A 27483-nucleotide genomic window follows, 5' to 3' on the forward strand; every position below is an offset into this window, starting at 1 on the left:
TTTTGTCCTCACTGTGGTCCTTTGGGCTATGGCAGGGAGGTGCGTGTGAGGCCCCATAAAAGTCTGCATGGGGAAGCAGCGAGCCAGCCCGAGGGCAACAGCACCACAGGCTGGCTGGGTTCTGCCTCCTCGCTTCCTTTCTGCTCATCCTTGGAGCTGTTTGTCTGGGTTTTTGATGAGGATTAGGGTGAGCGCTAACTTTGAAAGTAGGAGAGTTTCTCTCAGCAGTTTCCCTAAGGTTTGCCCACTTTTGTGAATTTAAAAGTGCTTTTATATAATGTTGAGCTTTATGACTTGGAGCAATAATCTGAGGGTCAGAAAAAAGGCAAATGTGCACCAGAGAAAGATATTGCTGACAACTACAGCTTCTGTTTATTGAAGGTCTAGTATGTACTAGGTTTTGTATATACATGATGTATCACATCCTTGGAGCAACCCTGCAAAGCAAAAATTATTACTCTCATTTTTTAAGATGAGAAAGTTTAGAACCTAAAATCTACTTAAACTATTCTTTAAACTATTCCCCAAATTACCCTTAAAACAAGTGCTTACTATATGGTAAAGAGTATGCAGATAGCAACATTAACATTCCAAATATAACAAGGCTCCTTATTTAATCTTCTACATCATTTTCCAAGATTTTAAGCTTTTTTTTTACCTTTATATACACCAAACATTCTTAAGCACAAAGACCTCTAATTAAATAATTTGACCTAAAGTTTAACTTGTTTTGTTTGGCAAGGCAGACTAATGCAACTTTAGCTTGCCCATAGAAGTATTACTGTTTAGTTAGTGTTCTGAAGTGAAAATACCATATATTACATCTTAATAAATGTATTAAAAGCTGGCAATTAGTTTGCTATTATTTCAATTTGTACTGTAATGAAATTATAGTTTTATTCTATTAAACAAAATGCATCTTTTTCAATGTAGTGACTGGCATAGTGACTAAGTACTGTTCATTAAAATATTACTTTGATTTAGATGTTTAGATGTCAAAATAACTAGACCAACTGTTTTTCCTTTCTATTATTTTAATGAACTTAATGCTGGGCCCTATTCATCTTGTGATAATCCAGCCAATCAATTAATAATTTACCTATAAATGGTCAGCTCAAGCCAGAGGCAAAACAACCTGATTTTGGATAGGACATTGAAAAAAGTAATTGGAGTGGGAATAAGTATCTTAAATATCTAGTTTTTAAAAACAAGATTATCTAAATGAAATATGGTGAATATAATCCTAACTATTGCTCTATGTTCCCAATGGGTTGTCTCTACATATAGATTAGTTGGTTGCCATGACACCACGTTCTTAATTTAGTGCAATATGAGATTGTAAATGAGGCTAGTTCTCTTTACTGTGATGCTGTGATGTATTTTAAATAACATTTTTAAACTTTCTTTGAATTGTGAACCAAATTTTAAAGTGGTCTTTTTAAGATGCTCCTTCCCATTTTATATAATTATATATTAACTTTGACATATAAAAGCTCCAATTCTAGTAAAAACATAAACCTGAATACCTTGCAAACCATTTAATTACCCTCCCAATTAAAAAAAGCCTAATATGCAAATTCCAAATTTAGAAAGTATCTGAAGGGAGCTAGTAATAATTATTATTTCTTAAGAACTTTTCACTTTACCTACAAGATAATGGATTTTTTAAAATTCCAAATTGTTCTTACTCATTTATTTTGGCACTTACTGTATTTGCATTTTTATTATCAGCTCACCTATTTTTATTCCTTTCTATGCAATGCCCTTTTAAAGGGCAAGATTCATGATTTTCTTATTCTTTCTTACTACACTGCTTAACACATAAGGAAATAAAATATTGGTATAATAGTGAAGCAATTAACTAAATATTATTTGAAACAAATTTTCAGAAACACATACATGTATGTACACATAGCTGTTTCTTTTTCTTAACTCCTACACCTCTCAGATGCATTAAGATCTGTTTACAAATTAATTCTCACCTTTTCTAAAAAGTCTCTTTACTTCTTGTACAAAACACATAGGATAACTTTTCATAAAGAAAGTATTATGGAACTAAATTCTTTTCCTCTAAAAGAAATGTCCATAGAATCACAGAAAGAATGCACTGAGCCAAACATGTTCTTCTACAGTTTTCAGAGAAAATACGCTTTTTCTGTCCTTTTCCTTTGACAGCACAAAGAAGTAAAAGAAAGCAAATAAATAAAATATTTTACCCCCACCCAATGCTAAGTCCGACGATCCCAAACTTTTATTTACAAACACTGGATTTCAAATAGCATCATCGGTCAATAAGGCTGCCATTTCAAGCTTAAAAGCATAGCTGATGAGAGACATAATGATTGCTTAAAATATCCTAAGGGTACAAAAACTAAAGTGGAAAGAGAATTATTTAGGCATAGCTAAAGCATAACTAAAGAGAGATATAACTGGATGGAGAAACATTGTCAAAAAAAGAAGAATCTCAGGGAAAAAAAAAATCAGTATATAAAATATCCCTCAAACTTTCTTAACAGTCTATTGGGCCGTGGAAGTGGTTCTAATGGAAAGTAGCAGGAAAAAGCCAGGAGTGCTTAAAATTAGACCAAAAACTACCAAGGACAAAACAAGGGTGAGGACAACCTTACACATGTAAGAGGTGTATAAAAGCAATGAAATAAAGTCTCCTATGTGTAAGCATCTTATTTGAAGAAATTAAATCCCAGTGTTTCTTCTAAGTTGATTTTCCAAGAAACTATGCTAAGTAGAGCACCAATGAATAATTTCTAACAGCCCTTGAAGTAAAATCCTAAATTTCATCCATAAAGTTAATAATTATTTATATACAAATACCTTCTAAAATTGATATTCTATTTTATCTTAAAATCATATATACTCTGTTCTAAATAACTAAGTAAAAGTCAAGTTCTTTGGACTTTTCTTCCCCAAACCTATTTCCCTCCATATATAACCCTACTTAAAGTAACAGAAAGATGAAGATCAATGTTTTTCCTCCCCAGCTATAAAAGCGCCAAGATTCTTCAGTCTGATAAATTTAAATGAGTTGAAGGCATCTCCCACATGGGAATCTGTAGCTCTGGCTCATGGTCAGAGATAAATTTTTCAGTAAACCTGCACATAGGGTAAGGAACGGAAACCTCCCTAATTTTCTTCCCTCGCTTTATCTCTTATTTCAATTGAAGGATAAATAAGCAAGAATTTTCTTTTTCATTTGAATACCCAAAGACAGTATTTCAGATAAAACCAAGAAGAGTTCTAGACAATCTAGAAATTTCTGAATGTAAGCAAATAATTGTTATTCTGCCTTATGCCAACAAGGTTGCCTCCTTGATTGTAATGGCATCCAGTTTACTTACAGCATGTATCATAAACAGATAAACAGCAAATACTACCTTTATATCTTAACTTATACATGTATGTATCCCATATATATGTGATGAAAGTGCCTAGCGAGGGTGATCCATGAAATTGCTAGGTTAATACTGGGGCCATCTTCCTCCAAGGGCTCATTCCTTCTCTTGACTTGAATGATGAGAGGACAGGACTGTTTGCCACTCATTGATCCTCTGCAATTAAGATTTTTACTGCCCTTAACTTCTTTCTAGTTTCATTATGTATTTACTCTTAGTCCATTCCTTGCTAAACAACAATGGATTCCAAATGAAGTAAATAATTCAAAATAAAGGATGATGCTGTGTCCTGGGACAAAATCAGCTGATTTGTTGGACTGGTCTGACAAATCCATATTCAGTAGAGTATTTGAAAAAATCAACTAATATTCAGTTGAAACCATGATATGAACAGTGTATGTAAATTCAAACCTCGAGATTGTTAGGGTGTCATTTTAACTCCTTCTTAAAAGCATCCTAGGTTTGAAATTAAGTCTAAATTGAACATTTTGAGAACAAATCTTGCCAATTCAATTTATTCTTTATGTGACCTTGGGCAAGTTATTTAACTTTCCTAATCCTCAGTTTCTTCATCCACGGAGTACATGTGTATGGCAAGAGTATGCATTCAAATAGGAAAGAAAACTTAATAATATGTATCTTTCAAGAACTTAGTGAGCCCTGGATGAACTATGTGGCTGGACACAATATTATCTCAAGGAATGATATTGTTCTGTATTTATATTAAGTAATTTGTCAATTTATGGAACTAAACACATACTTGTGAAACATTTATTATCTGCTGAATCTTGGATCTCAAAGTGTGATCCAAAGATATTTGGGTGTTTCAAAGACTCTTTTAGAGTACTGTCAGAGTCAAATTTATTTTTGTAATAACACTTAAACTGCTTTTTAAAAAACTTTCATTCTCTCACAAGTGTACAAATGAGTTCTCCAGATTTCATATAACTTGTGAGAACCAATAGCAGAATACAGAAGTGGACCTTAAAAGAGATTTACAAGATTGTGAAGAGGTCTTGAGAAAAACAAAGCTTAATAATCACTGTGCTAAACTATATTGGTTCATTTTAGGTGGATGTGCCCTGAGATGGACTTCCCCATGAGCTGAAATTACTCATCTAGTAATTGATACAAACTTGTACAGGAAAAATAGGCATGCTTAGCAAAACTAGGAAATTACTCATGATTAGTTCAGTTCAGTTCAATCGCTCAGTTGTGTCCGACTCTTTGCCACCCCATGGACTGCAGCACGCCAGGCCTCCCTGTCCATCACCAAGTCCTGGAGTTTATTCAAACTCATGTCCATTGAGACGGTGGTGCAAGCCAACCATCTCACCCTCTATCGTCCCCTTCTCCTCCCACCTTCAGTCTTTCCCAGTATCAGGTCTTTTCTAATGAGTCAGTTATTCGCATCAGGTGGACAAAGTATTGGAGTTTCAGCTTCAGCATTAGTCTTTCCAATGAATATTCAGGACTGATTTCCTTTAGGATGGACTGCTTGGATCTCCTTGCTGTCCAAGGGACTCTCAAGAGTCTTCTCCAACACCACAGTTCAAAAGCATCAATTCTTTGATGCTCAGTTTTCTTTATAGTCCAACTGTCACATCCATACATGACCACTGGAAAAACCATAGCCTTGATTAGACAGACCTTTGTTGGCAAAGTAATGTCTCTGCTTTTTAATATGCTGTCTATGTTGGTCATAGCTTTTCTTCAAAGGAATAAGTGTTTTTCAATTTCATGGCTGCAGTCACCATCTGCAGTGATTTCGGAGCCTCCCAAAATAAAGTCTCTGTTTCCATTGTTTCCCCATCTATTTGCCATGAAGTGATGGGACCGGATGCCATGATCTTAGGTTTAAGAATGTTGAGTTTCAAGCCAACTTTTTCACTCTCCTCTTTCACTTTCATCAAGAGTCTCTTTAGTTCTTCTTCACCTTCTGCCATAAGGGTGGTGTCATCTGCATATCTGAGGTTATTACTTATGATACAACCCCCCAAATATAAAAATACCCATGCAAAAGGTTATTCATTGCATCACTGTTTTAAATGGTGTGATGTGGGTAACAACCGAAATGCTCAAATACAGAAGAGAGTGGAAACAACTACAGTTCATTCACACAATGGAGTACCATGCAACTGCATTTAAAAAATACATTGAAAAATAAAAGAATGAATAAGATCTCAATAAACTGATATGATGTGATTTCTAAGATACAGGGTAAAGGTAAAAACGATCAAAGAACATGAGTATCTATTCTCTATCTTTTGTTCAAGATAGTTCAGCTTAGTAAAAAGTTAACCAATTCTTGAACCTGCTAAGCCAAACAGTCACACTTCAAGAAGATATCTCTCCAGGATTTTCAGTTTTTTTCTCAAATTATATATAACTAATATTTTCTCTTTAATTTTGAGAAATCTTGCCCCTAATTGCCAACTAAACAGTATGAACATACTAGGGGAAATCATGTAAAAGCCAATATGATTTGCTCAGTGTATTGTTATTACTTCATTTTACCAACAGCACATAAACCAAAAAAAAAAAAAAGAAAAACCAAATTGCATTGCCACAGAACAGACTGCTTTGCTAAGAATTTTCACTGTTTTTAGGCAATGAGTTTCCCTAAGAGCAAAAAAGTGAATTAGAAGCCCAGTTTTGTCGCTTGCTAATCATGTGGCCATGGGTTCATAATATAATCTTTCTGAGCCTCATTTTTTTATATGTAAAAACTAAGATACTAACAACGGTTATTCATATTTGCTAAATGAGATAACGCATGAAATTCCTAGCATACACTCAATAAAAGTGCTTATTGTTACTGTCTTCATTAGCTTTGTGCCCTTACTTTGGCCACCCCACAGCACTGAACTCTGTCTATGTCACACAGACACACAAGACACACACAAATGAACAGAGGCACAAATAAGTTTGCCCAAGATAATCCAGTCTTATATTCCATGGTTTCCTCTTCTTTTTCCTTTCCACTATATGAATTTGGGAGAAACACAATTCAGCCCATGAAAGATAATTTTTTTTAATTGTTATCATTCTTATCATCCTTCTTCACTTATATTTCACAGCAGTCCTTCTTATGCATCTTGTCTGTCAGCCAACAATACACTGCAGGCATAAATGGAACAATACCTAACTATAAAAACAACCTTAAACTGTATAATGATCCAACAAATAGGCTAGCCTGCAGTGAGCAGTTAAGTGATGAAACAGCTGAGTGTGTACATCAAATTCTTGTTCTGATCTTGGAGACTTTGCTCATAAAATTCCTTCCACCTAGAATGTCCTGCTCCCCATTTTTCAAATCTATCTTGAGTTCTTAAATATCCCTTCAGCCTTTGTCACATCACCAGAACCAAATGAGCTTTCATAGTTCATTGGTCTACAGAGGACTTGAGTGTATTGATTTGCAATGTTCTTCAGTTATTTTCGATGTGTACATAGTTTACACAGCAAGTTTTTAAGTAAGAGCCATCTTTTATTTCTCTAATGTACCCCCCCACAGCATCTAGGAGTGTGTGTCATATATTATCAGTTACCTACAAACTCCTATCAAACTGAATTGATATGCATCTTCTCATTCTATTTTGTAAAGATATTTCAAACATAAGGGATCAAGTATTATATAGTGGTGCTATAATATTTATAAAATATCACCCCTGAGACTTTATGACAAGGAATTTATGAATTAGATTACACAAATTATGCTGTCTTATAATTTTGTCTATTAACCTCAAGGGGATGTTATCAGTTGTGGAAATTTTTTGACAGGTTGTCATATTTCAATCCAAGTTATAACACATTCTGACACTCCAAAAATCTTGATTTAATGTGCCAGAAATAGACAGTGACTGTCACTGATGGTTTTGTCTGTTCTGAACTAAATTCATTCCTCAGGGTCAGAACACTACACCTCAGCAATGAAATTTCAACATTGGTTCTGATCCAGGTCAATGAATAAGATATCATGCACCCAGGCTTTACATAGAAATAATAAATGGATTGGGTTTTGTCCTCTGGCTACCAGGTTCTTTTCCACCTCTACCTCCTAGTAGTTTAAGAAAAAATAAAATAAAAACAACTGCAAAATTCTAGATAGAATTGGGAAGGAATAATTTCTTAATCAAAACCTAATTCTCCTTGTAAATCAGGCATCAGCCTAGGGTGCAAAACAACAATAATAAAATCATAAGCTGTGCTGTATGGTTTTATTTATATTCATATAAACTGAAGATCAAATAGTCATTTAGAGTACTTTGACTCAACTAAAGTGTCCTTTATGTGGTAAACAGAATAATGGCTCCCACAGATGTCTATATCCTAATCCCAAGAACCTGTGAATCTGCAGGCATAATTAACTGAAGGATCTTAAGATAATTCTATCCACTCCAGTATTCTTGCCTGGAGAATCCCATGGGCTGAGAAGCCCGGCAGGCTACAGTCCATAGGGTCGCAAAGAGTTGGACACAGCTGAAGCAATTCAGCATGCAAGCGTGCAAGATAATCCTAGATTATCCAGATGAGCTCATTGTAGTTACAACTGGTGGAAGAGGGACCCAGAAGAGTGACGTGAGTCAAAGAAGGATATGACTATGGAAGACTGGTCAGAAAGACGCTACTATGCTCCTCTGGAGATGGAGAAAGGAGGTCATGAATCAAGGAATGACAGCCTCTTTGAAGGTGAGAAAGGCAAGGAAAATGATTCTCCCATAAAATCTCAGTATGTAAAAGAGCTCCGTCTCCACCATGATTTTAGTCAAGTGAGATTCATGCTGGACTTCAAACATTCAGAGCGATAAGTTAATACATTTGTATTGTGTTAAGCAACAAATTTTGTGATAATGTGTTATGGCAGCAATAGAACACTGATACACAACTCTACTTGCATAAAATGTCATCTCTGTGATGGCATGACCTTTGATTTATTTGCTGCTCCTTTACAACTCCTAGAATGATGCTTGGGCTATAATACACACTTGGTACATGTCCTTCGAATAAAACGCTGATGCAGTCTTTTATAGTTTACTAAAACAGTTCCAGTATATTATCTACCCTCACTCTCACACCAATTAATTCCTTTCATTTAGGTATCATTAACATCTCTTGAATTTTACAAAGAGGAAATATTTAATAATTTCTTCAACATTATCTACTTGTTAAAAAGTATGGTCAAGGCTCCAGACAAAGTCATTTGACTTTCAATACAGTGATCCTCTCACTGTAGGACTACACGATTAGCCAGCTGCAGTTTTTAAAAAGGAACTGTCGGATATAGCCCTTCTTAGTGCCTAGGGGGAGGAAATATGATTAGTTGGGATCTAGACAGTGTGGGGATCTTTGTGTGGACCACAACAAACTGTGGACAATTCTTCAAGAAATGGGAATACCAGACCACCTTACCTGCCTCCCGAGAAATCTGTATGCAGGTTAAGAAGCAACAGTTAGAACTGGACATGGAACAACAGACTGGTTTCAAATTGGGAAAGGAGTATGTCAAGGCTGTAGATTGCCACCCTGCTTGTTAAACTTATATGCAGAGTGCATCATGTGTAATGCCGGGCTGGATGAAGCACAACCTGGAATCAAGATTGCCAAGAGAAATATCAATAACCTCAAATAGGCAGATGACACCACCCTTATGGCAGAAAGCAAAGAAGAACTCAAGAGCCTCTTGATGAAAGTGAAAGAGGAGAGTGAAAAAGTTGATTTAAAACTTAACATTCAGAAACCTAAGATCATGGCATTCGATCCCATCACTTCATGGCAAATAGATGAGGAAACAATGGGAACTGTGAGAGACTTGATTTTGGGGGGGCTTCAAAATCACTGCAGATGGTGACTCCAGCTATGAAATTAAAAGATGCTTGCTCCTTGGAAGAAAAGGTATGACCAACATAGACAGCATATTAAAAAGCAGAGACATTACTTTGCCAACAAAGGTCCATCTAGTCAAAACTATGGTTTTCCAGTAGTCATGTACGGATATGAGAGTTGGACTATAAAGAAAACGGAGTGCTGAAGAATTGATGCTTTTGAACTGTGGTGTTGGAGAAGACTCTTGAGAGTCCCTTGGACTGCAAGGAGATCCAACCAGTCCATCCTAAAGGAGATCAGTCCTGAGTGTTCATTGGAAGAACTGATGTTGAAGCTGAAACTCCAATACTTTGGCCACCTGATATGAATAACTGACTCATTAGAAAAGACCCTGATGAAGGGAAAGAATGAAGGCAGGAGGAGAAGGGGACAACAGAAGATGAGATGTCTGGATGGTATCACCGACTCAATGGACATGAGTTTGAGCAAGCTCTGGGAGTTGGCAATGGACAGGGAGGCCTGGCATGCTGCATTCCATGGGGTTGCAAAGAGTCAGGCATGCCTGAGCGACTGAACTGAACTGAGACAACCTGCAGATTATCTGTGCCAAGCTGAGCTACCTAAAGGGAGCCACTACCCTAATGTCAGAGACATCTTTTAAAAATATGTCTTAGCTAAGTGAAGATTGCTGCTATGTCCTGCTTATCACCTGCCATTCAAGGAGTGGACTGCAATCGATTCTTCCTCCACAACATGCATGAGATGGCCCACCAGACTGCATATCTCCATTACCAAGACAAAGACCAGAGAAAACTATTTAGTCTTCAGTTTTCCCTCCGGCGGGGCGGGGAGTGGCGGGAAGGGGTCGGGGGGAATCTCATTAAGAAGTGAGTGGATGGAGGCTTCACCAAACACCTTTCCATCCTGTAGGCCAGATGGTGACCATCCCACCATTCCCTGGTCGACTGGACATCTCCCTGCGGGACAAAGGGCAGCTGGATCTCTATATTAATATTGCTAACCAGGACATACCGTTCAGGGCAAACTGGGTGAGGCTTAACCAAGCCCTTTTTCCGTCAAGCAAGAGGATGATGGAATCACTGTATCAACATGGTCCTGATGATGGATGATGTTTTTACTTTAAGAAAGTTGGTTTGAACAGAAAGCTCAAAACTTCATAATGCAAACATTTTGAGCAGTTTTTCATGGAGGTTTCTAATGAAATTCATTTTAAAAAGCCTGAAAAAAAATATATCTTAGCTGATCATGTTAATACTCTTGCTTTCAAACTAGGATAAAGACTAAGGTCCATAGAAAGGCATCTAGTGCCCTTGACCACTGACCCTGACTTCCTCTCCCACCACACTGCCAGGAATCGCCTGTCCCTCTTCAACTCTGAACTCTCCTCTTCCTTCTGACTCTGACTCTATTCACTGCTCTACATGAGCCTCTGTTCCAATCCTGGCTCTCAGTTGTAAATGACTAAAGTAAGTGCTTTAACCTCTCTAAGCTTCGGTTTCATCGTTTATAAAATGCAGAATAATAATACTCATCTGTGAAAATTAAGAAAATATATAAAGCACAGTACCTGAAGCATAGGAGTATCTCAATAAATTCTGGTTGCTTAGTTAATTTTTCTTCCATTTTGCTATGTCATCAAACCAACGTGCTTGACAATAAGAATACACCACATTAATTATTATCATTGAACACAAATTTCCTATTATTTGGAGAGGGAGTTTGACGGAGTGATTGAAATCTTAGATTCAAGTTCAGTTCTTTTTCTTGGATTCAATCCCAGGCTTATGAGCTTGGAAAAGTTATTTAACTTTTTTGAATCACAGTTTCTAGACTCGATAAGTCTGTTAAGTAAAGATAATAATTATACTCATGTCATAACTTTTCTTGTGAGAAACACTTGGGATAGTAAATATAAAATACTTTTTGGTTTCTGGTTAATAGTAAATGCTTAACAAATAATAGTTATTACTAGTTTCACTACTACATTTGATGACTCCCTACCATGGGCCAAATACTACACTAGATATTTTATCCTTAAAATAGTCTCTCTTTTTTTTAATGAAACAAATGCAGGGCTACCAAAAGTTAAGTAACTTACCTAAGAGCACACTGCTGTTACATTTAAGTTGAGTCACAATGAAAGGACAGTCTGACCCTGGCATCTACATACTTTCCATTATGTAACTCTATCTCCCAAGTTCAATACATATTGCTCCAAAAGTATGTGTTCTCAATAAGGGTATTTAATCATAATAAAGACACATATCTCTGCCATGACTTTAGCATAACTGAAACTTTGCTTTCTATAATTAGAGCAAATGTAAAGCCTAGAATACAAACATACTCCACAGTAGCATGAGCTCCAAGGGACCCACCCTGACATATCCCTGGAGACATTGTCCATGGATGCCAGGCCAGCTCTTCAGCCCTCCCATAAAGAAGCCAAGGGGCATCATGGACCGTTTCCAGTTTGGCTGGTATTAGAACCGCTTTAAAAAGTAATCCATGTTCCCTCTAAACTTGTTATTCAAAGAAACTACACTCACTGCTGCTATGGGCTTTATTTTGTCAGGACCTGTCCCCTGAAACATTTCAGGTAAAGGTCTATGTGCTGCCAGGATCCTCATGTGTGAGCTTAACCATCAGTGGCTCCAGCTAGCAAATAATTTATGTATTTAAGGAATGATGTATCTCTGAGTACTCATTTTATTTAGCTTTGTTTACTCTGGTGTTTTGGCCTGAATTGGTCAAAGTATATGCTAAAATATAAAACTCAGTAAATGACGTGACTGAGGATTTAACATCTTAATAATACTGATAACTTGAGAGTATTATATTTTTGGAGGTAAACTGAGACATGAAAGTTTGCCTACTCATCTTTCCCATCCAACTTCAAGTACAACTTCTTTCTAGAGGTCTTCTCTGACAATCTCCAAGTGCATAGGGACTATACATGGGCTAGCGCTGCTCACTCCACACTTGGCTGCAGAGTGACTTTTGATATTTTTCATTCAATCAATATTGACTGAATACTTTCTATGCCAGACAGTGTTCCAGATGCTGAGGAAACATCAATAAGTAAGACAAAAATCACTCCCTTCCCGGAACTTACAATCTGAAAAAAGAGGCAGACACTATATATATATGTATGTATACATATATATAGTGGCTCAGACGGTAAAGAGTCTGCCTGCAATGTGGGAGACCCAGGTTCGATCCCTGGGTTGGGAAGATTCCCCTGGAGAAGGAAATGGCAACCCACTCCAGTATCCCTAACTGGAAAATCCCATGGACGGAGGAACCTGGCAAGCTATAGTCCATGAGGTTGCAAAGAGTCTGACACGGTTGAGCAACTCTCACACACACACACAAACATCCAGAGGAAATTAGTCAGTATTCTCTGTTTTGAGTATCTGCTCTGTTTGGCTTTGATCATATTCATTTTAACTTTCTAATTATTGTTATTTCAAGTGTAAGTACCATGTGTCTTTGTGTTTTCACACGGGTAGTTCTCAGGAAATTATGCCAAATGGGGTTTGGGGGTACTTTTCTTTAAAGAGAAGGCATATGAACACATCTACCAATATTAATTATAATTCCATTGTAAAGAAATTAAGATATTCACCATAAGAATTTCCTACATATGTAGACTAACTTTGATGGCAAAAATAAAAATGAATTCATTAGTTATGTCTCTAAATTCCTATGGACAAACATGACTTTTGTTTTTTATTTGTTAGGCACCTGTGCTAATAAAATCCTTGGATTCTGAGTTTGAGAGCAGTCTTAATAAAAGTAAGATGATAGAAGCAGCAATAAAACCTATCATGCACGATTAAGTATGGAGGGGCAAATTAATTTGGCACTGCTTTGACAGAAAATTTCCCTTTGTTGTGCCTACACGCCTGTGTTTTGTATCAATGGCTTTTGTGTTTCCCTAGTTTAATCATGCCTTTAAGGTGATGAGCTACATGCGGATGGTAGACTATCAAACTCTAGATGTTTATTCAGGGAATACACAGAGGTAGGAGCAGCCAGAGTCCTGTGCTGCCTGTGGCATTTACACAAAAAAGAAAGCCTGATATTTTGCAAAATGCTGAATTACTCTGTTTGAGGTATCTTCTAAGGACAAATTCTAATTTTGGTACTTTAATAGCCAAATATGACACATATTTACATCTTAAAATTGAGATGAGAAAGTAACGTCTTCTGTCATGGGTTGAGGAGAATCCATAGCAATTCATACATTCCACAGTTTCCCCCAAACATCCACCTTCTATCCCATAAATAGGTTTTAAGTGCCTAGAAACTTTTAAGGTGCAGGAAATATTGGATACAGAGATGGTAGACTTCTATGAGAGGGTAGGAAATTCAGAATAAGAGCAAACGTTAACATCTCCCTTATTGAGATGATTAAGAGTCTGTGATTAAAAGTGGCATGAAATGTGTTATTAATGAATACAGCAATTTTACAAGTTTATATGCACCAGGACATAATTAGGATAAAATATAACTAATGAGAGGAGAACAGAAATTTATGTTTGCATGCAATATATAAGGCAGTTACCTAAAGATGAGTTGGTAGAACTACTAGTTGCCAGCTTTATGTTTGACAGTTATGCTGTGTTCTATTGTAACAATGCCCGTATAGACTTTCATCTTGTGCAGGTGTGGGTTTTCTAGTACCCTTCTTACATTCAACTGATCAAAGAAACCTTAATCAATGTCAGCACTCAGAAAATGTAAGATGCTGTCTAGGTTGATGTATGGTTAGTTTTAGCTCAATTTGTGGGAAAAAAATGATAAATAAATTTTTTATGTGTCTACATCTGCAATAATACTTTAAATTCACTTTGATTTACTTTCATTTGAATTGTGTCAGTGATGCAGGATTTTCGTGGATTTCACAAATGGTGAAAATGGATTACTTTCTAAAGTAGTTCTAAAACCAACCAAACTAAAAAGAGCTATAATGCCCCTTGGCTTCTTTAAGGGAGGGCTGGAAGGAAAGCCAGCCTGGCATCCATGGACAATGTCTCCAGGGATATGTCAAGGTGGGTCCCTTGGAACCAAGTAAAATTCATACATTCATTGTTTGTACATTCATTTATTCCTACAGTCATCCAACAGACATTAAGGGAGCACGAAGTATAGTCTAGGAATTCTGGCTGATGCAAAGATGAATCATTCACACATGCATAATCTAATGGAAGCCGGGAGAAGCAAAAAAATACAATTAAGTATAAAATAACACAGAATCTATTAAGTACCTTAAAGATGAACATGCCTTGGCAAGGACCAATGTCTGTTCTCACTACCACTAAATACTAAGCTTGCCTAGAGGATAAACAGCTTTTGTCCAGCAAGGTAAATGAGAACTTTCAAAAGCAGGGAGGGAGGTAAAAAAACAGACAAACAAAAGAAAGAAGGAAAGTGTTAAGTATGTGAAGATATGAGAGGAGAGAACTTATAGTACAAGATGACAGAAGAATAGCACAAAACATTCACGGGGTGAAAATGAAGGCAGCAAAGGTAGGTTATCAGAAACACAAGGTACCAGAACCCATTACATTCATAATAGGCTTTTCCCATGAGACTTCAATTCACTTCCACCAACTCAAGACAGCTGACAAAAGTTAGGGCCACTGGTATGTGGAGAGGTTTTTGGATCTATCATGAGTTTAAATAAAAAGAAGAAATTATTAAAGTTTGCATTATCATAATTACCAAAGAATAAAAGGAATATTAAAGTTATTCACAAGAAACCATCTTTAAGGTAGTGCTGCTGCTAAGTTGCGTCAATCGTGTCTGACTCTGTATGACCTGTATGACCCCACAGACGGCAGCCCACCAGGCTCCTCTGTCCCTGGGATTCTCCAGGCGAGAATAGTGGAGTGGGCTGCCATTTCCTTCTCCATTTAAGGTAGTGAGAGGATATATACAATAACATCTGCTCGTGGGAAAACAAAGCTATCCCTATAAAGTGAGTTTCTCTTCAGTTCCTCAGACCTTTACCCTTCTGTTTCTCTCTCCTAAACTTCAGTCACCTGATAAACTCATAACCATCTCCAGGTCCTTCAATAGCTTCTTGTGGAAGCTTCACATTCAGTAAAAGACAGTCATCTCATGGCTATTTTCTTTGAAAGATAAAATCTTGAGACGTAAATAAAACTGTATTGAGATGATTTTCGACATGAACAGGAACCAAAGCTTCACTCTATTAAGGCTCTAAACTTGGCTCACAGTGGGTCCCATAGAATGGAGGTGCTGAGCCCTTCTGGAGAGGGTCCAGCAGGGTCTTTGTACCTCATACCTGTACATGCTTGGCAGTTAAAATGCATTCACATGCTCTCTACATCCCCTATGCCCCAAGTTTATGCAGCATTCATAAACTCAGACCTTGTGGCATTTGGGGGACTTCAAAATAGAAGAGCTCTGAGGGGGTGTGTGTGTGTCCTCCTCTGTAATGCCTGGTCAAAGAAATCATACAGAAGGCATATGAGTCAAAGCGTATGCATGTTCAGTTCGTGTCTGACTCTTTGAGATCTCTTGAGACTGTTTGAGATCCCTGACCCAGGGATCGAACCCCGTCCCTTTCATCTCCTTTATTGGCAGCATATTCTTTACCACTGTGCCCATGTGGGAATCCAGATGCATCAACACACTTTAGCAAATAAAATCACTGGATTTTGAGCATGCACAGGGATGCATACGGTATAGGTTCTTAAGCGTGTGCTTCCTAGATAACATTTTTATTTCCTGGCCTTTTGTTTCTTCCTGAAAACTCATTCTCAAGCTCTTATGGACTCCCACTCTAGAACAGAATGCAATCTTAACAGAGATTATCATTAACATTTGATACAGCAATAAACATTATTCCACTGAGACCCTGTGTGGAACCCATTAATGAAAAAGAAATGCAATTTATTCTCACGTCTTAAAAATATACATGTAGAAAAATATATATATAGATAGATAGTGCCATACTAGACCAAATAAACAAGCAGACATTTTGCAGCTCTAATTTTAACTCCTATCCAGCTTGGAAGATGGAACAGGGGAACAATGAGCCTATGTTTGGCAAACAGTAGAGAATAAATGAACGAATGAGGTTTATTTTCTGGCTTTTGACAGTTGAGCTCTTCAAGCCTATTATCAGAATCCTACTTCCACTGTTTTAATGCAATCTTAAATGAGCAAAATACAGCAGTCCTTCCATTCTGAAGAAAAAGACCACCAGTCCTCACTTTCAATCTCAAGATAGTCATCTAGTCAGCTAGCACGCTTAATGAATACTTGCTCTGCGCCAGGCACTGTTTAGAAACTGCAGAGCTGAATAATATACTTCGAGTCTCTGCTCCTGGAGTGTCTGTGTGTGAGACAGTAGGGGACAGACCGTGATAAATGCTGGGTTAAGACAAACCAATACTCAACATCATTTGTTATTAGGGAAAGGAAGACTATAACAGAGATATCACTACATATATCAGAATGGATACATTTCTTTTAAATGATAGTATCAATTGCTGGTGAGAATAAGAAGCAACAGGAATTCTTATTCATTGATCGTTCAGTTCAGTCGTTCAGTCGCGTCCGACTCTTTGCGACCCCATGAATCGCAGCACCCCAGGCCTCCCTGTCCATCACCAACTCCTAGAGTTTACTCAAACTCATGTCCATCGAGTCGGTGATGCCATCCAGCCATCTCATCCTCTATCGTCCCCTTCTCCTCCTGTCCCCAATCCCTCCCAGCATCAGGGTCTTTTCCAAAGAGTCAACTCTTTGCATCGGGTGGCCAAAGTACTGGAGTTTCAATTTCAGCATCAGTCCTTCCAATGAACACCCGGACTGATCTCTTTTAGAATGGATTGGTTGGATCTCCTTGCAGTCCAAGGGACTCTCAAGAGTCTTCTCCAACACCACAGTTCAAAAGCATAGTGATGCAAAAATGGTACAGATTCTGGAGTTTGGCAGCTAATAGTCTTATCCAGTGACTGTACTTCAGGATATTTAGTCCAGCTGGAGTCAGACTGTGGGTCTACACAAAACCTACATATGAATCTTTACAGGAGTTTACCAAAATCACCAAAACAACTGAAACATCCTCCAATAGGGGAAGGGTAAGCAAACTGTGGTACATCCACACAAGACAATATTCAGTGAGAAAAAGAGTTAGCTAATATGTCATGCAAAAACATGGATTTATTTCACTAATTGCGTACCACAAAGTGAAAGAAGCCAGTCTGAAAAAAACTACATTCAGAATGATTCTTTTTACATGATGTTTGGGAAGAGGCAAAATTATAGAGATGTTATCAATGCCTGTAAATCTAAAACTATTCTTAAATTAAAAGTTCATATTTTAAAGAAAGGGCAACTCATAGAGGAAGAAAGGATAGTTTGGGGAAGAGATAATAGTTCCTTTTTAGACATGTATATTTGAGGTGTCTATGAAAGGTCTGGGCTTCCCAGGTGACACGGTGGTAAAGAATTCGCCTGCTAATGCAGGAGATATAAGAGATGAAGGTTCAATCCCTGGGTCAGGAAGATGCCCTGGAGGAGGGCATGGCAACCCATTTGCCTGGAGAATCCCGTGGACAAAGGAGACGGGCGGGTTACAGTCCAAGGGGTTGCAAAGAGTTGGACACGACTGAGTGACGAACACACACACCTCTGGGCCTCACTGCCAAAGATTCAGATTAAGCTGATGCAAGTTAGATATTGTCCATATGATTCTGAGGCTTTGTTTTGGGTTAAGGTTGTGAGGATGAGGATACCAGGCAAGGGTAATATAATTAGCAAATGCAGTCTGGAAGCAGAGTCACAGGTGTGAAAGAAGAGATATGAAATGTAACATTGATGGGCACAAAATAATTATGACATTATTTTGTCAAGACCAGGGAAATGGAGATGTTGGGCCTACATGAGAGAACTGGAAGGGAGAAAGGCCAGGATATTATTTTAAGGATACGCTAAGCATATCTCATCAGGGAGGACAAATGGTAGACAAGGATGGGAATAAAGAATAACCAAGATCCTGGTTGGCAGGAACTGGGAAATTATTTGGTTAGTCCTTGGATTGTGGGGGAGGTAATAAACAATATCATATTAGCCCCTTAGGGAACTGCGAGTAGCTTAAAACTTCCTCAAGCCTGAGATTTGAAGACAGGGAATATATTAGTCAGAAATTTTTATTAGAAAAACAGAAACCAATTCTGATAATTTAAGTGGAAAATAAATGCACTACAAGGATGGTGTGGATGGCTCTCATGGAGTGTGGAAAATGATGGGTGAAACAGTAGATCTTCCTTTATGCCCTCAGACCACAGAGGGCCCCCAGAAACTACAAGGAGAAGACTAATCCTATATTTTCTAAGTTTTTTCTACTTCCTTCAAGAGCTGCAAGTAAGAAAAAAAAAAAAAATACTGTGTTATGTGTGGCCAGAGGCATTTAGAACTGGAGTGACTTGATGCCATTCAGTTGAGAATTGGCCCCAAACTTAGGCTTGGATGAGCCTATAGGTAGGACTGTGATTGTTTCACCTTTACCCAAAAAGGGAGAGAGGAACTATTGTGAGGTTTGATCAACTGTAAGGGCTTCAAAGTTGAATGTCAATTTCAAAACAAGATTATCACAAGCAAAATTCAAAAACTTAAGCAAACTGATATGAAGCCAATCCAGATTATACCTTTGTGAAGAATGTTGCTACCATCTTGAATAGTGATGTTTCCATCAGAGGATCTGGCCAGTCATGACTTAAACTACAGAATGACATATGGCATCTCTTTAGGTTCAGCTTACTTCAGTTTCCCAATGTTTAGTCTTGTCTTAAAATTTACATCATGCTTTACTGAAAGCAAAGGCTACTGAATCTTGCCAGTGTATGCCTTCACCTCCACCACCCAGTGCTCTGAAGAATACTAAATCTATAGTTGGTGTCCAGTCATTTTTGCAAAAATAATAAATGGATGCTTGGATAGATAAATAGAAAGATGGAGACAGATGAATGGATGGATGAATGGATTGATGTATTCCATAAAACTCCTATATTTCTTTATAAGGGATAGGTCAATCTCAATAACAATTATGAATAATCATTTTAATCTAGTTAAGAGTCCACATGAATCTGCAGACCCTGTTCTAAAGCACAGGTCAAGCTTCTCCAATATGTTTGAGATTCATATCCCTACAGATGGGTCAAAGGAAAACCAGATTCTGGATCCCGGCTGCTATGAGTTGAAGAGTGCGCCCTCAAATACACACATAGAAAAATACATGGGGCTTCCTTGGGCTCAGATGGCAATGAATCTGCCTGCAATGCAGTAGGCCCAGGCTCAGTCCCTGGGTTAGGAAGATCCCCTGGAGAAGGGAAGGGCTATCTACTCCAATATCCTTTCCTGGAGAATTCCATGGGCAGAGGAGCCTGGAGGGCTTTAGTCCATGGGATCACAAACAGTAGGACACAACTGAGTGACTAACACTTTTCTTTTTCCCCCCAAAATATATGTTGAAGCCCTAACCCTTAATACCTCACAATCTGATCTTATTTGGTCATGGGTTCTTTAGAGAGGTAATCAAGATAAGATGAAATCATTCAGGTGAGCCCTAATTCCACATGATTGATGTCCTTATAAAAAGGAAAATTTGAATATGGACACATGAAGAAACAAGGGAGAAGACCGCCATCTACAAAACCAGAAACATTTGAGGCTATCAGAAATTAGAAGCATGGAACACATCTTTCCTTAACACCTTTAGAAGGAACATGGCTTTGCCAACACTTTGATTTTGGACTTTCAGCCTCCAGAACTGTGAGACAGTAAATTTCTGTTTCTAATTAATTCAGTTTGTGGTCCTTTGTTATGGCAGGCCTACCAAACTAATACAGTTAGAAACAAAACATTTTTGGTAGGGGAAAGGAATGTCCAAACCCATGTGTGCGCCTGTTTCCTTTATACAGAAAAGACTTTTGATCACTCAGTTCCTATTTGTTATAGAAAACTATGGACAATAATCTCAGAAACTTTTCAACAAACTCACCAAGTATAGAACTCACTAGCTCTGAGGAGAGGAATTTGAGACACAAGTAGATAACCATTTCTGAACATGTTCCCATCAAGGTGAAAAAAAAATGGTGGTAGGTGAAAGCCAAAATGGAGCCATAAGAAGGATATTTTGTTTTAATGGGAAAACTAAGAGTATGCTACTATGACGATAAGACAAGGAAAAGAAGAGGACTGTCTGAGTGACATCTTTGTGTAGGTTAAATGGAAAGGATCCAGTGCAGGGGCCATTGCATACCCCAGACTGTGTACCTATATTATTAGTTTTCTTGTTCTTTCTTCTCCACACCTTCTGAACCATGATTTTTAAAAACTACAAAAATCCTATATTAAAAGTTTACCTTACCAAAAAGAAGAATTAGGGGGTGATTAATCCCATTATAAAAAAATTTAAATAGCAAGCTCCCCTAGTGCATTTAAAGGATTTTTAATATTGAATTTGCACTTCACTTTTTTTAAGGAGTCCATTGCGTAACACAGGGTACATCTGTATACAATTATACAGTACAGAGGTAGACAGACGTGTGGCTACACAGCTATGCCTATAGTTTAGTAAATTAAGGTATAATATAGGGCATTCCCCTAAAGACTGAGACTCTAATAATTTGGGGAGATTGTTTTGCTTAATTTTATCCTGGCAGGATTATGGGTTGGAGGTTGTTGACACGTTAGCATATTTTTCACTTGAGTGGATGTTGCAGCTGTCTGAGAATATACTGTTTGTTTTTTTCCTAAATTAATAAGCTCAAATGTAATTTCTGGTCTCCTTCAACGCCTCTGTGTTTTTATATATTCTGCACAAGTGCCTCAATGTTCCATTCTATTTTAACTATAAAATATAATAATGCATTAAAGGGAGGTGGTAACGTTTATCATAAAGTTACAGTTTTTCCACTTTGCTTTCCAAATCCATTTAAGTTAGCAGCACAAAGCATAGTTTCTTTATAATGCTCATGTTCATAGCAAAAGCACATAAATATTCCATCCACTGAACTGGTTCATAAAGAGAACGTTATGGGAAGGGATATTTTAGGTAACATCAGTACATATGTGTAAACCCCATATAACTTAGGCCATAAATTCACAGGATCTCAAACTCTTTGTGCTGAGAGTTCATACAAACTTCTTAATGAGATCAGAAGAGAAGCACCTGCTGGCAACTCCTCCCCTGTAATTATTATATTGGTGGAGTTCCTGCTTTACCTCTAAGAAAATGGAGTTTAATTAAATTACAGCCCTGGATGATTAATTAAATCATCCAGAAGGAAAAATTAAATGTGAAAATGCAGCCAGTCGTCTGAAATCTTTACTCTCCTCTATGGTAGCCATAATCCCACTGTAACTATAGAGCCCTGAAAATGTGGCTACTCTAATTTGAGATGTGTAAAACAGACACAGATTCTCAAGAATACAAACTATCTCTTAGAAAGAATACAAACTATCTCGTGAATAATTTTTACAGTGATTACACATTGTGGTAATATTTTGAATGTATGCATGCTAAATCGCTTCATTCATGTCTGATTCTTTGTGACGCTATGGACTATAGGCTCTTTTATCCATGGGATTCTCCAGGCAAGAATAACTGGAGTGGGTTGCCATGCCCTCCTCCGAGGGATCTTCCTGACCCAGGAATAGAACCTATGTCTCTTACACCTCCTGCATTGGCAGGCAAATGTTTCTCTAGATGTTTCCAAATCTTACCTTCTTTATAATATTGGTGGGGAGAATAGCTGGTTGATTATCTGCCAGTTATAGTTTGCTTATTAAGTGATTAAGATCACAGATTATGAAACCAGAGTGCTTGTTTCTGCATTCTGACTCTACTTCTTCATAGAGTCTACTACCTTTGCTGAGTCTTGGTTTTCACTGCAGGAAAATGGGGGTTATAGGGGCACCTGCCTCATATAATTTATTAGGAGGACTTAATGAGATAATTTGCATAATGATTTTAGCAGACTGCCAGCCTTGCAGAGTGTTCAAGACCTGACAATTTTTGTTCAGACAGAGCTGAATTTTTTAAAAATTTGAGTTTGATTGCCTGTAGGCAAGGCATATATTCTCCAGTTTAGCCACAGGCTCTGCCATTCTCTATTGTTTATAAACAATTGCTTGAATTGTCCTGGTCCTGGGGACATTTAAATTTGTGCAAGTGCCATGGAATTGTTCAAACAAACCCTCTTATCACCACATCAGAGGAACTTCAGGCTAAATAGAGATACTAACCAATCAAAAATGCACATGCTTCAATTAGTGGTTTTATCTGTCTATCTACGATATTCAAAATGTGCCTCTCTCATTGAGGCCCCACACACACAGCACACAGTGATGTAAATTGCTGGCATTAAATTATAGTATCGTGTTTCAAAGATATCTGAAGTATGTCTCACCAAACATACCAACAGTGAGTCTTAGAGCAGGCCTAAGAGGTAAACTAACCGAAGTTCCTCTAATCCCAAAGAAGGAGGAAGGAAACTAGCATGCTAAAATATTCTGCTAATAAATGAGATAACTAGTATCTGTTTAGGCACAGTTGATCACTGAGGCCATTGTGCAATTAATTAAACTATCCAGAGAGTTTATAAAACACCATTATGTTTGGAGATCTGACGAGGTTATTACCTCACTTATGCTTTCTCTTGCTTTATTTTTATCATGAACATGGGAGATCAACCCTCATACAGATTATGTCTCTTTAGACAAAATCCTTCAATCTCCTGGAACACTGAATTCTATTCAAAATTACCTTCATGGCCCTAAATGGCTGGCTCACCCCTCACCTCTTAACCACTTCCCTAGTCCAGTCTGACTATGCTATATCCACTCTGGTTTCCTGATTGCTCTCCAGGAGTCCAAGTCTGTTCCCACCTCCAGGCCTTTGCACACACAGTTCCCTCTGCCAAGCGCTCTTTCCCTAGATACCCTACTGGCTCCCTTGCTTGCCCTTTGCCTCTGGCCACCTTATGTAAAACTGTATTTATTCCTCATTGCAATCCTAACATGGTTTTTCTTTCTCTCAATTTTAATTTTGGTGCCATATATCCTAACAAATAATGACAACTGTTGGTGAGGATATAAAGAAGTTGGAATCCTCATACACTGCTGGAGGCCATATAAAATGGTGAAGCCAATCTGGAGAAGTATTACAGTTCCTCAAAAAATTAAACATGGAGCCAACATATAATTCAGAATTCTATTCCTGGGTATATATCTAAGGGGAAATTAAGACCTATGTCCACACAGAAACTTAAACACATGTTTACAGCTGCATTATTTACAATAGTCCAAAGGTGGAAACAACCCAGGTGTCATTTATTAATGAAAAGATAGACAAAATATGGTATATCCGTGCAGTAGACTACTACTTGACCATAAAAAGAAAGGAAGCACTGTTACATACTACGGTATGAATGAACTTTGATGCTAAGTGAAAGAAGCTAGCTACAAAAGATCATGCCGATTCCATTCATATGAAATGTCCAGAATGGGGAAAGCTATGCTGACAGAAAGTAGGTTAGTAGGTGCCCACAGCTCGGAGGAGGGGGTTGGTAGCATAAGGCGTGAGAGCTAAACGTGTATGAGATTTCTTTTGAGTGTTGAAAATGTTCTAAAATTCATTGTGGTGATAGTTGCACGTATCTATGAATACAATAAAAACTGCTGAATTTTATATATTACACAGATGAATTGTATGTATTGGAATTATTTCTCAATAAAACTATTTCTTAATAGCATGTCAGTGGACCCATCAAAAGCACTTTGAATAATAAAATTACATTTCCATATGAAAGACTGATCTTCACTCCAACTCCACATTTTGTTTGCAGCATGATTATATAAAACAATTCTGATTCCTATCTTACCCTTTTTTGGTTCCTCTTCTAGCTCTTCCTAACATTGCATAATGATAATAAGCTGTAAAAGTTCTATATGATATCCTCCTGAGTGCTGGAGTTCAAGGGCTCAGATTTCTTGGCAAGTAGTATGTTCACACTAAATATACACTGAATAAACTGGGATAAATTTCCAATATTTTTATCAGTGATATTGTGCATAGGAGGGCCTTCCCAGGTGGCTCAGTGGGTAAAGAATTCGCCTCAGTGCAGATGACTTGGGTTCAGTTCTTGGGTTGGGAAGATCCCCTGGAGGAGGGCCTGGCAACTCACTCCAGTATTCTTGCCTGGAGAATCCCATGGACAGATAAGACTGGCAGGCTACAGTCCATAGTGTCACAAAGAATTGACATTGAAGAAGAGTGTGACACTTAGCTTGCACGCATGTACACAGGAAAGTGGATACTTTTACACAGAAAAAGCAAGTTTAGAGTTGAAAGGAGGCAAAATGATTTTATTTGAATGCTTAGAGTTAGAATTACTCACTTAAAAATAATGAAAAATGCTTCTGGGGTGAAAAAATTATAAACATAGACAATATTTAATGAGATGATTAATGATATTCCTTTGAATAATAACACAAGGGTTGCCACAAAGATGAACTTCTAAAATATATTTATTGTCTGGAAATGTGCAAAGACAGCCTTTTCAGTTTTATTTAGTATGAATATTTGGATGAAATGACATTGCTCAACCAATCATTTTGTTAACCAGAAACCCTACTTAAGAGGACAGTGCTAACATGTTGCCTCTTTGAACATTCCTCTTGGTGCCTTTGCCTCATAGATGCTGCCAATCAAATGAGGTACCCAAGTGTACAATCCCAAATGGGTAGTGCATTAAATTTTAAAGACTTACAGAGACTCATTCCTGTTGGTGCTGCCCCTGCCTAAAACCACTGTTGTCTAGTTCCAGGTCATCATTAGGTTTCTGCTTGGCTAATAGCTTAAACTCAACCCCACAGATAAGTCTGGAAAGCTTGGTACACAAACTTCTCTTGGTAAAAGAAGGGACAAGGAAGGAATGCCCATTTTTAAAATGTCTCTATATAAAAGCATTGTTCAAAAAGCTCAGCTTTAGTCTTTTTTACACATGATTTCAGAAAAATACATTTTTTGCAAAGCTGTCTTGGATGGGTCATCTACATTGGGGTGGATTTGGGGTCTTGGGGAGGGTGATTCTGGTGAGACTTTGTGTACTATGATCACAGACTTCAATAACTGAGTCTGTTCCATACGAAAATCCATTAACTTTTATTGACTATGCCTCCCATGCATCCTAGTACATGATCTGAAATCCTGACACCTTAACTTGGTAAGCTGTGTAATATTAAACAAGTGACTCAACCTCTCAAAGTCTCATGTTTTTCCTCTGTAAAATGACAATTATTATTGTCCAACAATTATTATTGCACCAACTTCATTGGCATATCTTGGGGATTAAATGTATTAGTTCATATGAAGCCACTTATATGAGTTAATTCACACAAATTCTTCCCTCAAACAACTTAAATTCAAATAGAGAGAAAGGCAGTTATAATTATAAACTTGAACCAGACTCTTAGGAATTTAAAGACTTTGCAACTCATTTAAACTTTAGAAGTCAAAACATCAAACTCCTAAAAGAAAATATAAATTCAATTCTATAAAAAAAAAATATGTGCAAGGCAAACATACATATGTAAAAACAAAAGGAAAAAAATTACTTACTAGGAAACATATTTAACACATACTTCTTTAAAACATAAGGAGCTTATATAAATAAATAGTAAATATACCAACAACCCAATTTAAAAATGGGCAAAATGCATTAACAGATAATTCACCAAAATAGAAACACAAATGAATGGCTTTAAAACATAGTAAACTAAGTCTAAACTAATTCCTAATCAGGTAAATGCAAATTGAAACTAGACAGACACCATTTTTCATCTGTGAAGGAGTCAGGTACTCTATGTGGAACAACACTTTCATACACTGCTTAGTACAACGTCTACAGACATAAGCTTGACAATATCCAAAAGAAATTATAAATGAACATGCCATGTGACCCAGCAAGTCCACTCAGAAATTTACGCTGCAGATACACTTGATATATCTACAGTGTCTATAATGAGCAACATGGAAAGTTGCTCATAATAGCACATGTATATTTTAAATATGTAGAAATGACTATATGATGGTAGTGTCACATCAGATATGACACTATATGATGATGCATTGGTATAACTTTTCTTGGGAACAGCATGGATATTTACTTTTAAATACAAAATCTATGTGTGTATGATTTGAAATGTGCATTCATTTTGATAGAGTAATTTCATTTCTAAGCCTGAGGCTTTCCTGGTAGCTCAGATGGTCCCTTAAAAATAATTAAACACTGAAGATAAATATAGAAAACCGTAAGGCCATATACTATGAGTTCTGTGTTGGAAAATACTGTGTCTACTCTCCTCAAAATTGGATCCCCGGTGCCTAGTACAGCAATGGCACAGAGTGGCACTCAATAACATTTATTCAAAGAATGAATGAATAGACAAGACACAAAGATATATGTTCAAGGGCGTCCACTTCAGTGTTTTCATCATTGTAAATGGTGGAAATCCTCAATGTCCATTTGCAGAAGGTGGTTTAAAGCTGTCCATTCCACTTAGGACAGAAACCATGCTCCTCCCATCATCTATAAAACTTTGTTTCTTCTGCTTGGACACTCTTCCCCTTGATATGCATATGACTTTCCAAGTCTCAGCTGAGTACCAGCTGCTCAAGAGCCCTGGCCAGCCCATCTAGAACAGCAATCTTAACTTGCCTGCCTAATCTTGCTAAACGTTTTCTTTTTCCTTTTCTTGTAGAGCAATTATCTGGTGAAGAATCACTGAAACTGTTGAAAAAACGATTTACAGGCAGTCCTCTCTACCTGCAAGTTCCATCCCTGGATTCAACTAGCCACAGTTCTGAAACCCACAGATACCTAGGGCTGACTGTACCAAACCATTTTGTAAAAGGTATCTACGGATTTTGGTATCAAACCCACCTTTGAATTCATATTTTCTAGATTCACATCAGCAAGGCCTCAAGCCAAGTGAGCATCATTTACACTATTTACCTTTTCCTTCAATTAAGATGAGAGAAGTGATTTAAAATATGAATCCCGGGCAATCCTTTTCTTCATAAATATTAAAATGCCAGCAATGTTGAAATAATTAAGGCTGAACTGAAACACACCGGTTTCCAAGTTGCAGCTCTTCCAGTGGTAAAACCTTGATGTTC

At 37.5% G+C, this 27483-nt stretch overlaps 1 protein-coding gene across 1 annotated transcript; it reads left to right on the top strand.

Moving 5' to 3' along the window:
* Nucleotides 1-9993: 9993 nt before the first annotated feature.
* LOC122429458 (patatin-like phospholipase domain-containing protein 4) lies at nt 9994-10366 on the top strand. Its single transcript, XM_043449779.1, has 2 exons — nt 9994-10087; nt 10122-10366. Exons 1-2 carry the CDS (start codon nt 9994-9996, stop codon nt 10364-10366), a joined length of 339 nt encoding a protein of 112 aa, XP_043305714.1.
* The last annotated feature ends 17117 nt before the right edge of the window (nt 10367-27483 follow it).

The sequence above is a fragment of the Cervus canadensis genome, chromosome 28, assembly GCF_019320065.1.
Source record: "Cervus canadensis isolate Bull #8, Minnesota chromosome 28, ASM1932006v1, whole genome shotgun sequence".
Classification (NCBI taxonomy): Eukaryota; Metazoa; Chordata; class Mammalia; order Artiodactyla; family Cervidae; genus Cervus; species Cervus canadensis.